Source organism: Silurus meridionalis, chromosome 5 (genome assembly GCF_014805685.1).
Source record: "Silurus meridionalis isolate SWU-2019-XX chromosome 5, ASM1480568v1, whole genome shotgun sequence".
Lineage (NCBI taxonomy): Eukaryota > Metazoa > Chordata > Actinopteri > Siluriformes > Siluridae > Silurus > Silurus meridionalis.
The window spans coordinates 22,095,266-22,108,750 of record NC_060888.1 but is presented as its reverse complement, the minus strand read 5'-3'; the positions used below and the strand labels follow the sequence as shown (position 1 = coordinate 22,108,750).

Sequence of the window (13,485 nt, the reverse complement as noted above, 5' to 3'; positions counted from 1 at the left end):
TGGGATCAATAATGTGTTCCGATGCTGATTCTGCTTAAACAGTATGATATTTTTATGCGCTTTCACAGCTCTGTAAAAGGTCTCTTTTGGAGTCTCGCTATAGCTGTTTTCCTGATGAATTCTACTAAATAGCTTGCTATTTTGAAACTGTTCAAAATGCTTTCATTCTTTACTAAAAAAGGTGAAATTGGAAACGTTTTCGTTTGTTTACAATGATAAATGCTCCCACACTGAAACATCATATCAATAAGAAAACACTAATGAACATGCAGTTCTGTTATTTGACACAAAAATGTAAAATATACTTAGATATTTTACCCAGAATGCTCAACAAAAACTGCAACCCAATTTACATTGTTCAGTTACCAGGGCCTCTGTTCCGTTTCAATCACAAAATCAGAAACAAAGACCAGTAGTTTGTTCTACTGAGCTTTGCTTGGGTTGTGGATTCTCTTATAACCTTCAAGATGACATAACGGTTCATAAGAGCAAAAAGGCTGATTCTGTTATTTAAACCCATAGTATTCTGCAATGCACAATAATATCATTTGCATGTCCTTAACAACTTGATATAACTGTTTTTACTCATTTTAATGAATCATTTTAATGACAATCCTTTTTGCCAAACTGAGACTCATTTGTTTATATCTTTGGAACAGTTACACTAACTGAATAAATGTCAGTCAGTGACGTCAGTCTCAACTGATACATATTAGGCTGAAGAAGCTGGTGAAACACAATGTTCACCTACTATTCATTTATGCCAGGGATTGTGAGATTGTGGGTCTAAAGCCTTGCAGTGGTGCCACCTGGTATTAGTTTTGTAGCAAAAATGCCCTTGTTTTTTGATTAACAAAATTTTATTATATTCTGCAATAAGTCTTAGTTATATGAACTTTTTACTAGAATTAATTACCAAATAGCTACATAAAAATGCCCTGAAGTGATTGTGGCTTAGCACAACAAAATGACATATAAAACTATTCTAAAATATTGCTGCAGCAAATAAAATCGTTTGTTTCCTAAACAAGAATCGATCTATGCCCTGCAGCTAAAATTTATTTTTCCAGAATTTCCACCTGCTCTCCCAACTCTTTATAGCATTTGGGTGTGTACAGTGTTATTAAAAATGAAAACATATATCGGACTGTACAATAGTATACAGCTTATTTAGCTCAGAACAAGATATTTATGTTCAGATTTGGAACAACAACCTAAAAAAGGGGATTTCTTTTCTGGTCACAGCATCTTTTTTTGTATAATAGCCTAGTTTAAAAAGAAATTAATGTACACATTGACACAAAGAAAAGACAAGTCTCTACAGTTTGAAAGGGGGCTCCTCAGAGCAGCCATATGTAGGGTCATCTTAAACTGAAGTGAGGTTTTTTCTTCAAGGGGCCCTTCAAAATGGTCTATTTACGATGCAACAAACTGATGGATCCTCTGAATTTAAAATGCCTGGTTATGAAAAGTTTTTCTCTGCCTCAAACATTCATTATGTCTAACTTGCTATAAAGAGAGCCCCTTTAGAATTGTCATGCATGGGAAATGAGGCATGGTCATGATCACAGCTCTATAAATCTCACAGCACTATACATAGGAGCATATTAGGAAGCTAATCTGATCTTAGTGAGTTTTAAAATTCACAACCTTCAAAGGTTGCACAAGACACATTGAGTATGCTCGTTCTGCATATTGCAATTTGATGCTTTAGTGGTCATTGTAGCTGTAAAAAAAGTAGATTTTTGATTTTTTTTTTCAGCTTTCCTTCGCATATGCCCTGGACTTAAACGTATGATTATTACATTCATTAATATACAACTCTCTCTTGGAGTCATGGTGGTATTGTCATAAAAAATCTCTCTGGGGTTTATCTCTAGAATTATAGCAAACCACTCTCCACAAACATCATTTCTCTCAGACGGCCCTAATAAAGCCTGTCTGGAAATGATGTTTTGAGAGTGGCGGTAGGCCAAGACATAGTTTGCACCCAAAAAAGTGAATTAAACCATTATTTACATGAATATAAGATCACAAAATATTTTAATTTGCCATCCACACTTCAGCTTTAATATTCCTTTTGCTATTTCATTTGTCATGTGTGATGGATGTTTAGAGTATGGGGTGTTTGTGATTGGGGAATGGTGAGTTCCTCCTTTTTTCTCTTTCAGCCCCAACCCCATAAATGTTTGTGCATGGGACTAATAGATACACCATGACTTGTTCTTTGCAAGTGATTTATTTGGATAGTAAAACAAAATACACAATTTGTCCTCTGTCTGTCCATACATGGCTTTGTCTTCACAACTGTACATCCTCATATATTTTATGTCACACATTGATCTGCTATTTAACCCTTTATCCTTACCAAGTGCAGAACCCAGTTTTAGCATTCATGCAACTAGTTTGGCATCCAGACTGCTCCCTGGCTGTCCACAGCTTCCAACAACTCCAAGGCCATGCCGAAGAGTTTACTGATGAAGAGCAGGACCCTGTCTTGTGTCTTAAGCCTTGTAATGAGGTGTTTGGACAGCTCACTTTGACAAACTTTCCATTGTGCAGCTGGCATTCCTCAGCATGGCTTCAACCTATTTTTCCATTGAGCAAATTTGGGTGTGCCCAGCCTTCTGTCACTGGTTGTTTTACTTGATTAATGAGGAAGGAATAAACACAGGAACCACTCTGATTGTTGGGTCATTTCTCATTTAGTTTGGGTATTTTGCAGATATAGTTGTTTTTGTTAAAGCCCTATTCAAAGATCAGATAGAAATAAACATAAAACCCTAAGCCAAGATTCACACTAATGATTACGTGAAATAAACACACACTTTTTCCTCATTTTCACTTATTCTTCTATTTCGTTTAACTATTAAATCTGTTTTCTATACACATGCTGGTCTGTATAGGATCTTCACAAATAACTGTTTAACAGTGTGAGTTGTTCAAGGACAATTCTGTGGCCAATTAAAACATTTTTTTTTTATCATTTAAACATGCATAGCTGGCTGGTCATGTGAAACAGTTCTGCAGAGATCGTTCTGCAGGCCACAATTCCTAAGGCATCAGAAATGTGTTACATCTCAGGAATTTTAGCAATAAAGACGAAAGCCAAATACACCAAAAAATTATCTTTTTGGAAAAACAGATGAAAATACATTTTAAAATTCCCACTTTGCAAAAAATTCAGAAATTCACCACAAAAAAGACATTAACCACAGCAATCACCAATTTCATCAAACCAAAGAAACTGTAGAAATTATTGGAATCTGGTTGCTTAGTTATGTCCTACTAATCTCTATTGGTGTCAAGTAAATGCCATCTTGTGAGACACAAGTTACTAAAGGTGTCCAATTGGGCTTTAAGGAATCATATAAAATACACATAACATGCCACAAATGGTGGTTAAAAAATCACCAGTAGAGATCCACTGGGACCTTACAGTTTCTATAAAAACAAAATACAATCCTCGTTATAACCATTGTTTTAATGGTTATAACGAGGATTGTATTTTGTTTTTATAGAAATTGAATAAAGGTTTCTACAAAATAGATGACACTACTACTACTACTACTACTACTAATAATAATAATAATAATAATTATTATTATTATTATTATTATGTTTACTTTATAAAGTGCCTTTCTAGAGCTCAAGAACGCTTCACAATAAAGAACAATAAATGACAATAAGTCATATATTAATCTCTCTTATAAGCCAATCCTATGTGCCCGACCAGAACAAAAGCAGTTGCATGTAGCAGTTCTATAATACAATTAAATCCATAACAAAGAACACATAATATCTTATAAATGGCTAAGAAAGCACAGGCAGTATAAGCATGCAAACACAACAAACAGTACATGGAACAAACACACTTTATGATTAAAGTTCTGGTTGTCCAAAGTACCAGAAGAGTGATTTTCACAGCTTATGCTCCATAACAGGAAAGGTCCTGCCAACCATTGACGAAATGAATCTAGGAATAATAAGTAGGTCACCCAGAAGATCGGAATGATCGAGTGGGAATAAAGTGGAAAATAGCTCAGATAGTTAGGAGGGAGCAAGAACTTGGAGGGACTTATTTGTAAGCATTGTAGATGCAATACTTTACGTAACAGTTAGCCAATGAAGGTTAAATAGTGAAGGAATATAGATCCAAAATGACGTCAATTATTTTAATTTTAACAATAATGAATTTGGGGGATGAAAAGTCGACCAGAAGAGTGTGTGAGATAGATAGCTGACTTATACCTTATATAGAGATTGTATCTGTTTTTACGACTTTCGCGTTATAGATTGAATTTGCTGAGTTTATTACGCTCTCCGTGGTGCTGATAACGAAAAAGCCTGAAAACGAAAAAGATCAAGGGATTCATGGCTGTGTTGCCTTAAAGGTTGCCTGAGGTCTGTTTCTACGCCCCCGGACTTTATTTACACACCCGCACTCCCCGGGAGCTCCATTCAGCGCCTGTACCAGACAGAAGAACACGCATCCTAACACCCAGACCCATCATAAGACCCTGCAAAGGACTGGGTGAAAAATGCGAAGTGTCATATTTAACTCTTCCGACCACAGCTGCACTGGACAAGAGGACATCCTGTGGACTGTGGACTGTGGAAGACAAACTGCCGACGTTATGCGAGAGAAGGTAAATACAAAGGGCTGGCAGGAGAAAGGCGTATATGATACCTTTATAATTAAGTGTACTATCCGATATCTAACTGTTAACCAGTTTAAATAAAAGAAAATACACAGTGCCTTTTATACATTTATCTTTTAGATGAGGCTGAGACTGCACACTCAGGACAAATAGTATTAAACCTACATTGTACCATTTCTGATCACTTAAGTGCCTAAAGTGCATCTTTTACACTTTAATGTCTCTTTAAAATGGTTAATCTACATAAGTCTATCTTTATAGGGATTTTAGATTGCCACTTTAAATGTACACTACATGCACGTTTTCAGGTCAAACATACACTCTACCTTTACAAAAGATCTTCCCTCTACAGATCCGTCCCAATAAAAACTAAATTTATATACCCTTTTTTATTTTAATCTGAGAATGTAGACTTTGTGCTATCTTTCATGTTTAACTTGTTTAATACAAATAAATACAGTTAAATATGGTTGTAATATTTCAACATTTTTTTCCATAGTGATTTTATTTTATTTCATTTTATGTCCATCCTTAACTATAATCCTTTCATAGAGCTGTTTTCAATTCAAATTTTGCCATTTGAGAATTATTGGTACTGTCAATGCCTGCTATTTCTGAACACACACACACACACACACACACACACACACTTACTTATCAAATTTAACACAGAGAACAAATTTTATGGCTGTGTCTCATTTTGAACTTCTTTGCCACACTAATGGGATATTTCTCACATAACTGATTGCCTATCCAGAATATGATACATAGAAGACAGCTGCTGAAAAGGGTTTGTGCGATAAAAAAAAAAACAATTTAACCCATGATGTGAGTCCTAATGAGTCTACCAGATAAGCATATAAGTTGTTTTAGCTTTCTGTTGTCATCGAAACGTCCCAACAGTTTTTGTTTTCTTTCATAACACCGAACCTATTACTGGAAATATAACAAAGTCGGAGTGTTGTTGAAGGTGAAACGGTTTTGTTTTAGTGATGTTGAAATACGGAGCAGTGTTATCAGTCTCACTTCAGAACGGCAGCCAGACACTAAGTGCTCCCGCAAGGTGTCAAACCTAATTCTCATAGAGATGGTATTTCGCAGTAGCCTGCAATAATATTATGAGCACTGTCTCTACCTCAACATGTCTGGTATTTCACTATTTACTTTTTGGAGATTTAAATGCCATACACAGACAAGCAGGAACCTTGGCATCTGGGCAAAGATGTGTGACTGTTTTGTCTCTGCTGACATCCAGACCTGTAGCTTCATTAATGCAAGAATGAACTAGAAGCTCAGGAGCACTTTATGGGCTAGAAAATTCTGGGGTACTTATGAAGCTTTATAACTAATACAGTCCTTTCTTTCTTTCTTTCTTTCTCTCTCTCTCTCTCTCTCTCTCTCTCTCTCTCTCTTTCTTTCTCTTGGACAAACACACACACACACACACACACACACACACACACACACACACACACACACACACACACTCCAGAGTATACTGTTCTTTATGCTGTCAACTGTCCAGTGTGGGCTTGAAATCTGATGATGAACAGATTGCTCTGAAATGGCTTCTGAGACCAGAAGACCAGAAAATCTGGGAACATAAAGTCTTTACAAAAGACATATTTTTATATGAAATCATTCAGAATGCTGAATAGGAGAAGTTATTTTTATTTATTTGTTTTGTTTTGCTTTGTACTTTAAACAGTAAAAAAATATTTACTGAAATTTGCAAGTCATGTCTGGATGTGTACTTTTCTTCTAGCTAAAATACTATTCCTTGTAATAAAATCGTTGTGATATATGACATTTAAAGAGCTAAACTTATCACTTTTTTGTCCACTCTGGCACCCCATTTAAACACACATTCACACACCTGGTCTCTCTTGACTTGATAACAATCCGGCGCCAAGCTGCACAATGAAAATAAATATAACATCAGGCAGGCAGTGTTTGAAAAGATCATTTGTTTGGCAAACAGACTCCCTCATATAAACACACTCCCTCTCTCGCTCTTTGTTGCTCTTAGCAATATGGGAAGTGCCAAAATTTAATTTAGGACATTTTACATTAACATTATACATTTAACATTATACATGTCTAACAATATGTCTTTATGTTTTTGCTTAGGTCATGATGAACATCCAAAGTGATATAAGTATACAATCAGACCCAGGAACGATGGAGTCAAACCTAAGTTTTGCTGCATGCTTTGGCTATGCCAATAAGACAAACCCGCATGTGGAATGTCCTTTCAAGCTAACGGAGATGATACTCATGATTCTGGGACTGAGCTCTTTGAGTCTGATCACAGTCATCGGCAATGTTTTGGTCATTGTCTCTATTAAGGTCAATAAGAGCCTCCAGACAGTAAATAATTACTTTCTCTTCAGCTTAGCATGTGCAGACCTCATCATTGGTGTGTTTTCCATGAACCTCTATACAATCTACATTGTGACTGGTTTCTGGCCTTTAGGGCCTGTCATCTGTGACTTATGGTTGGCTCTCGACTATGTGGCAAGCAATGCCTCTGTCATGAACCTTCTCATCATCAGCTTCGACCGCTATTTCTGCGTCACCAAGCCACTTAGCTACCCAGTCAAGAGGACGACCAGGATGGCAGGTATGATGATTGCAGCTGCCTGGATCTTGTCCTTTGTCCTGTGGGCTCCAGCCATCCTCTTCTGGCAATTTATTATGGGTGAGCGCACAGTGCCCAAAGGCAAATGTTACATTCAATTCTTTTCCAATGCTGCGGTCACTTTTGGCACGGCCATCGCTGCTTTCTACCTGCCTGTGGTCATCATGAGTGTGCTGTACTGGCAGATCTCCAAGGCTAGTCGCAGCCGAGTCAAGAGAAGTGACTGCCACAAAACGTCTGGGGTTGGTCAAGAGGGCAGGACTCAAACCACTGTCTTGGCTAATGAAGAGAACCAAGAAAGTAAGCAAAGCAATGAAAAAGAGGTTATTCAAGTACAGCACACTTGTTCCAGCACTATTATAGGTAAGACGTTTTATACAACTTTTAGGTGACCATAATATATTTACAATCTACCTCTGTCTGGGATGTTTGATAAACTGACAATAGTGTAGGACATAAAGGGCTCAGCCCCTACCTGGTTTTAAATTATTGTTCATTTTATAAGATATCTGAGACTTTTTTATGTAGTTGGAATTTATGCTGGTTTCCTAAAACTGTCTCTTTTTTACAAATTCTTTACACATATTAGCTATCCGAAAGAAGGGATATATATACAAATGTATTAACTGAAGAATGCTTTATAAAATCTTGATATTGTTACTAGCAAATGCATCATAAGACTCTCATGCTGAGAAAATGATCAGTACTCTAAATAAGGTAGTGTGTAGTAATAAAAATGAAAAATGACAGTGTTTAAAAGCATTCCTTTTTTGTCCCAGTTGACGAAAGGGAGATTGAAAATGATTCCACATCAGGCAGTGTCTTGGCCCTATCAAATCAGAGAGAGGACATGGTTTCTAATGGTGATGTTAAGAGCACTCAAACGAAGATTTTGCCTCAAGTAAGAAGAAGTAATACCAAACTTAACTGCTTGGGAATTTCATCTAAAGAGATCATAAGTAACAGTGCAAATCAGAACACCAGCCTTCACAAGGAGAGACAGAGTCTTGTGGCCCTGATTTTCATGCCTCCAAACAAGAAAAAGAAGAAGACCGGATGCTCTCGAGAGAGGAAGGTTACAAGGACTATCATGGCTATTCTTCTGGCCTTCGTGATCACATGGACCCCTTACAATGTCATGGTGTTGATCAACACTTTTTGCCCTCACTGCATCCCTAACTCCATGTGGGTGCTGGGCTACTGGCTATGCTACATCAACAGCACTGTAAACCCTGCCTGCTACGCCCTGTGCAATGCCACCTTCAAGAACACCTTCAAACAGCTGCTGTTGTGCAAGTACAAAAATATTCGCACAGTCAGATAAAATGGGTGAATTCTACAAGTTAATGACTTCCTTTTAAAATAATGGATTTCGGTTCTGTATCCAAAAATCTGTGAGAGCTTTTTCTGGGTCTTTTTTTGTTGTTGTTTGTTTTTATATAAAATAGTGTTGGCATTAATATGCAATTACACCATAAGGGGTACATGTTACATTTAAGTCTGCTTAGTATGCAGCTTGCAAATGAACATGGCAGAAAAGCTGGCAACAATTACAGCTTCGTAAAGGTTGTGTCAGTCTGACCTCGAATAAAGCTAGACAAATTTGACAAAGGAAAACGAACCATTTAAGGTCCTAATAAGAAAAAGAATAAGTTGGTGAGGTTGAGACTGGACATTCAATTATTCATTCATTCATGTCCAGTAACCAGCGATGTCCTGCTCAGGGACGTGGTGCACATCTACAGTCAATTCAGGGACCACCCGGCGTAAGGAAAGGACACCAGCCCATCACAGGGAACCATGCACACACACACACACACACACACACACACACACACAAACACATGCAATATAACTCACAGAGAGATGATGGAACCTTGCACAGGTAGTAACCTGAGTTTATAATCGATCCTGAGAGCTGTAGTTGAGAGACTACAACGTTACCTACTACAGCACCATGACGCTACACTACACACACTGATTCAATCAAAACCTATTCCGTGTAGTGTTCATTACACATACAAAATTCTATTGATAAATGAATGCCGTGCTTTGCTCTATGCACAAATACATACAGTATTTCTGGTTGTGTTTCTAGTTTATGTGGAAAACTAATTCATCTTTGTGTTAACAGACAATCAAATGTTTTATTTGGGATTTATTTATTAAGATGGATAGGAATGATTTATTTAAATAGTCGAACTCGATTTTAGCAGGGTTGTTACTAATCTGTATGCCAGAAATACCCTTCAAAGATGAAGGAAAGTATTAGAGAAAAGGTATTTCAGACATTTCACCTTGCTGAGACCTAAAATACTAATCAAATATAAACCTTGCTGCCTCCTAAACTTATTGTCTGAGGCAAAAACATTTTCTGAAGAATGTATATAAATGCGCTGTCCATGAAAGTCTTGTTAGTTTAAAAAAAATATACAATTATATCCTGAGATCCTTAATTACATGTACAAAATTTCATTAATGTGAATGAGTGAAAGTGATTGGCTTCAAACTGTATAATTAGAAGATTTCATATGTGAAATATGTTTACAATCACTTGTTTATTGTAATTCCATACACAGATGTAGTTTAAAATTGAAATTTGAAAGAAATACTAAAAAAACTGGCTGTGGATGATGACAAATAAATAAATAAAAACCTTCAAAACAAAATAGCATGAAATAACCGGAGTTGTGTGATAGCTAAAGGGAGGCTTAAATAAAGCATGCTCAGCATTTATGCATTTTATCTTTAATGGAGTCTTGTGGGCATCACTTTATGCTTGATTAGCATTTATTAACAGATGCTTAGGAGTGCAAAAAAAAAAAACATCATTACTGACTAAATCTGGTATTTAGTTATAAGAATATTACATATTACTTTACTAAAAAAAACCTAGCAGGATTTACAATACATGACCTGCAAATTCTGGTGTAAATCTAGCCATGTAAAAGTAGGTCTAAAGGCAATAAATAGTCTTTAAAAACATTTTTTTTTTTTACATAAAAATCATAAATCCTTTTGTAAAGCAATTTCTGTAAGTTGTGAACTACCAAAATAATTTTCCACACACTATGAAGAGAATGCAAAAGCCAAACCTGATTTTCCTGCTCAGTACCACAGTGTTGTGTAATTTAAAGTATATATGTGTAACATATATGTGCTGCAAGTTGTCGATTGTGTCACAATTGTTCAGATACGTGTCCAGCCTTACATCTCATCATCTTGTGTACATTTATATTTTGTCCACACTGACACAAGATACAGCTTGAGAAGGACTTTGGATGTTCAGATGCAGCTATAAGACACGATTCACATAAGAATGATCGCAAGACAGCATTTATCCTGATGTCAATGATAAACACCAGAGCTTTGGCAATGACATGTTTTGCTGTTTGCAATATTGCATAAAAAATGGGCTTTATTTGATTAATTGCTTATTTATGAAGCTCTTCCTCACAGGGCAAGGCAACATGGTTATAAGATATCGGTTTCATAATAAAACACACCATGTTGCAATATCCTGAGATGGTATAATGAGTACCAGGCAAACTGACTCATTAATAACGGTAAGTGCCACCTGATATTTTTGTTTTATTTGTTCTTCTCCTGGGTGATTTAAAAATTAAATCTATCTTAGAAGTCAAATACAATAAAATATGATGCGTAAGTCTTTGGCACAAGTGAATATTGTTTTGTAGTGTATGGCTTTTATAAAAAAAAAAAAAAAAAAAAAAGTTAAATGGCATTCAAACCGGAAGACACAAACAAACAATTTCAAAAACAATTTTAATTTTTTTAGCATAGGAAAATAGACATTGCAATCATTATCTTACCAATAAATTGACCATATATTTTTTTTTTACACAGTTTTAATTGCATATGTTCACCTTACTAAGGAAGATGTTATACTTTTCTGTCAAAAGCATGGAAAACCAGTTTATTCTGAACACTGATCCATAATTGATTACTAGAGCAGTACTAAAGCTCCCATGACGATGGTAATACTTTAAGGCATTCAGTATAATGTCTGTATAATCTAACTGAGAGTGAGAAAATATCTTTTTTTTTTAAAGAACTGCCTTGCACGCTAAAATAATTCTACTATTCACTTACTAATAAAAAAAGCATTTAAGAAATATATACTATTAAACAATATAACAAAAAGGGTGTTCAGTGTTCGCATTGCATAACACTAACCTAATTAAAAGTTCCTTCACATTTCTTGTAAAATAAAAAAAAAATTCAAATAAAAAAAACTAAACAAAGGTGAACAATGTTGTTGAATGAGGTAGTACAAAGTGTAAGTTGTGATGCCTGATCAGGTATCACCTAACCCTTTCACCCTCGGTCATCTCCCAAAGCCCCAAGTTCAACACTTTAAGGCACGGGAGCTGCGTAATCCGCTCCAGTCCCCGTTTGGTGATTTTGGTGCACCCGTACAGATCGATGCCAGTCAGCTGAGTCAGATGATCTGCGATGAGCTCAAGGCCCTTGTCCGTGATGCGCACGCACTGTCCAATGTTCAGCGTCTTCAGCTTATGCATCTGCCGCACCATCCTGTTGATTCCATCATCGCTGATGTGACAGGAGCACAGCGAGAGCGACTTGAGCTGATAAAGTCCCTGGGCGATGTAGGCCAAGCTCTGGTCTCCCACTTTGTCGCAGAACGAAACGTCCAACCCGAAAAGCCGGAGCGAGCCCATGGACAAGTGCATGATCCCGGTGTCACTAATGTTGTCACACGAGCGCAAGTTCAGAGTCCACAGCTGGGTCATGTGCGACAGGTGGATCATTCCGGCGTCTGAAATGCCGCCGCAAAAGCTCAGGTTCAGGACTTTGAGTTTGCCCAGGCCCTTTGAGATGTGCTTAAGTGACAAGTCTGTCAGTTTCTGACAGTCCTGCAGAGTGAGATTCTCCAAGCCGAGGCAGCCTTCTGCGGCGCTGCGCGTCATGCCGGCCAGGTGGCCGATGCCCACGTCAGAGACATGCCTGCAGCTGCGTAGGTTCAGACTCTTGAGCCGGTGCAAGCCCCATGCGATAAGGAGCAAGCCGGTGTTGGTGATGTTACTACACCCACCGAGCTCCAGAAACTCCAAGTTCTTTAGGTACTGTGCAATTCGGCCAAGGCTGGAGTCTGTTATCTGCTTACAGAGGCTGAGGTTGAGGATCCTCAAGCAAGGAATGTCCTGCACAAACGCATGTCCGAGTCCGTTGTCTGTCAGATTATAACATCCGCTCAGGTTAAGGCTCTCGATGTTCGGCATGCCCTGAATGACATAGCTGAGGCTGCGTCTGAGGCTCAGGATCTGCACTTTCTTGATCCCTCGGCTCTGCAGGCTCGGGAATAAGGACGGGTTTGCTCGCCTCAGGTGGAGTTTGGCTTCTACTCCTCTCCACACCGATTTGTGATAGGAAGCGTCTCTCCAGGCCACACACACCTGCGCAACCCTGCCTTTACATTTCACGTCCAGGTAGCCGAAAATCATCGCTAAAATCTCCGGGAAAAGGCTCGAAATGTGTGTCTCCATGTCAGCACTCCGCCGAGCTCCGCCGCTTCTCCGAGATTAGCCGACTGGCTAAGCTAACTCAGGTTACTAGCTAGCATTTATTTTGAATGATCAGAAATCAATCAGCTGTTGTTGTTTTTTTTATATCCTGTCGACCATAACATACGAATTCTTGCGCACTCAATACAAAGAGGATCCCGAACGCGAGAAAGTGTATGTATCGTACAACCTGGATATATGAACGTTGATCTAACAAGCTAAGCTAACGGGCTAGCGTCAACATCCGCCACACACTTCGCACCGCTTTTGTACGCCCGAGTCTTTGTTCCCTAAAATACGGCTTATGGTTTCATTCTATAATCATAAAACACTCCTGTCGTACCAAAACTCCACGGACATGTACACCCTCACACTGTACTCCAAATTAAAATAATATAAATATTTTTAAGCGATGCGGAATTTCCACGGCTACTTCCTAGCCATTCTTATTACCGCTTGCTCAAATCGGTACACACTCCCTACACTACTGCCCTACACTAAGGACGAATAATAAATCCCATCCCCTATCTAGTGCACTCCTTCTTTGGTAGGGCCTCATTTGGAATGCGGCCTATAAGACCTCACTTCCGGTGGCCTTTTTTTTTAAACCCTTTTTTTTCTTTCTTTTGCCTGAATG

The 13,485-nt window shown here is 37.9% G+C and overlaps 2 protein-coding genes across 2 annotated transcripts; one reads left to right on the top strand and one right to left on the bottom strand.

The window, feature by feature from the left end:
* The first annotated feature begins 4,486 nt into the window (after positions 1–4,486).
* On the top strand, positions 4,487–10,894 carry chrm2b (cholinergic receptor, muscarinic 2b). Its single transcript, XM_046848866.1, has 3 exons — positions 4,487–4,649; positions 6,792–7,665; positions 8,082–10,894. Exons 1-3 carry the CDS (start codon positions 4,542–4,544, stop codon positions 8,624–8,626), a joined length of 1,527 nt encoding a protein of 508 aa, XP_046704822.1. The 5' UTR covers positions 4,487–4,541; the 3' UTR covers positions 8,627–10,894.
* A 177-nt stretch (positions 10,895–11,071) lies between these two features.
* On the bottom strand, positions 11,072–13,347 carry fbxl14a (F-box and leucine-rich repeat protein 14a). The gene has a single exon (XM_046848739.1). It carries the CDS (start codon positions 12,828–12,830, stop codon positions 11,628–11,630), a length of 1,203 nt encoding a protein of 400 aa, XP_046704695.1. The 5' UTR covers positions 12,831–13,347; the 3' UTR covers positions 11,072–11,627.
* Between the last annotated feature and the right edge of the window lie 138 nt (positions 13,348–13,485).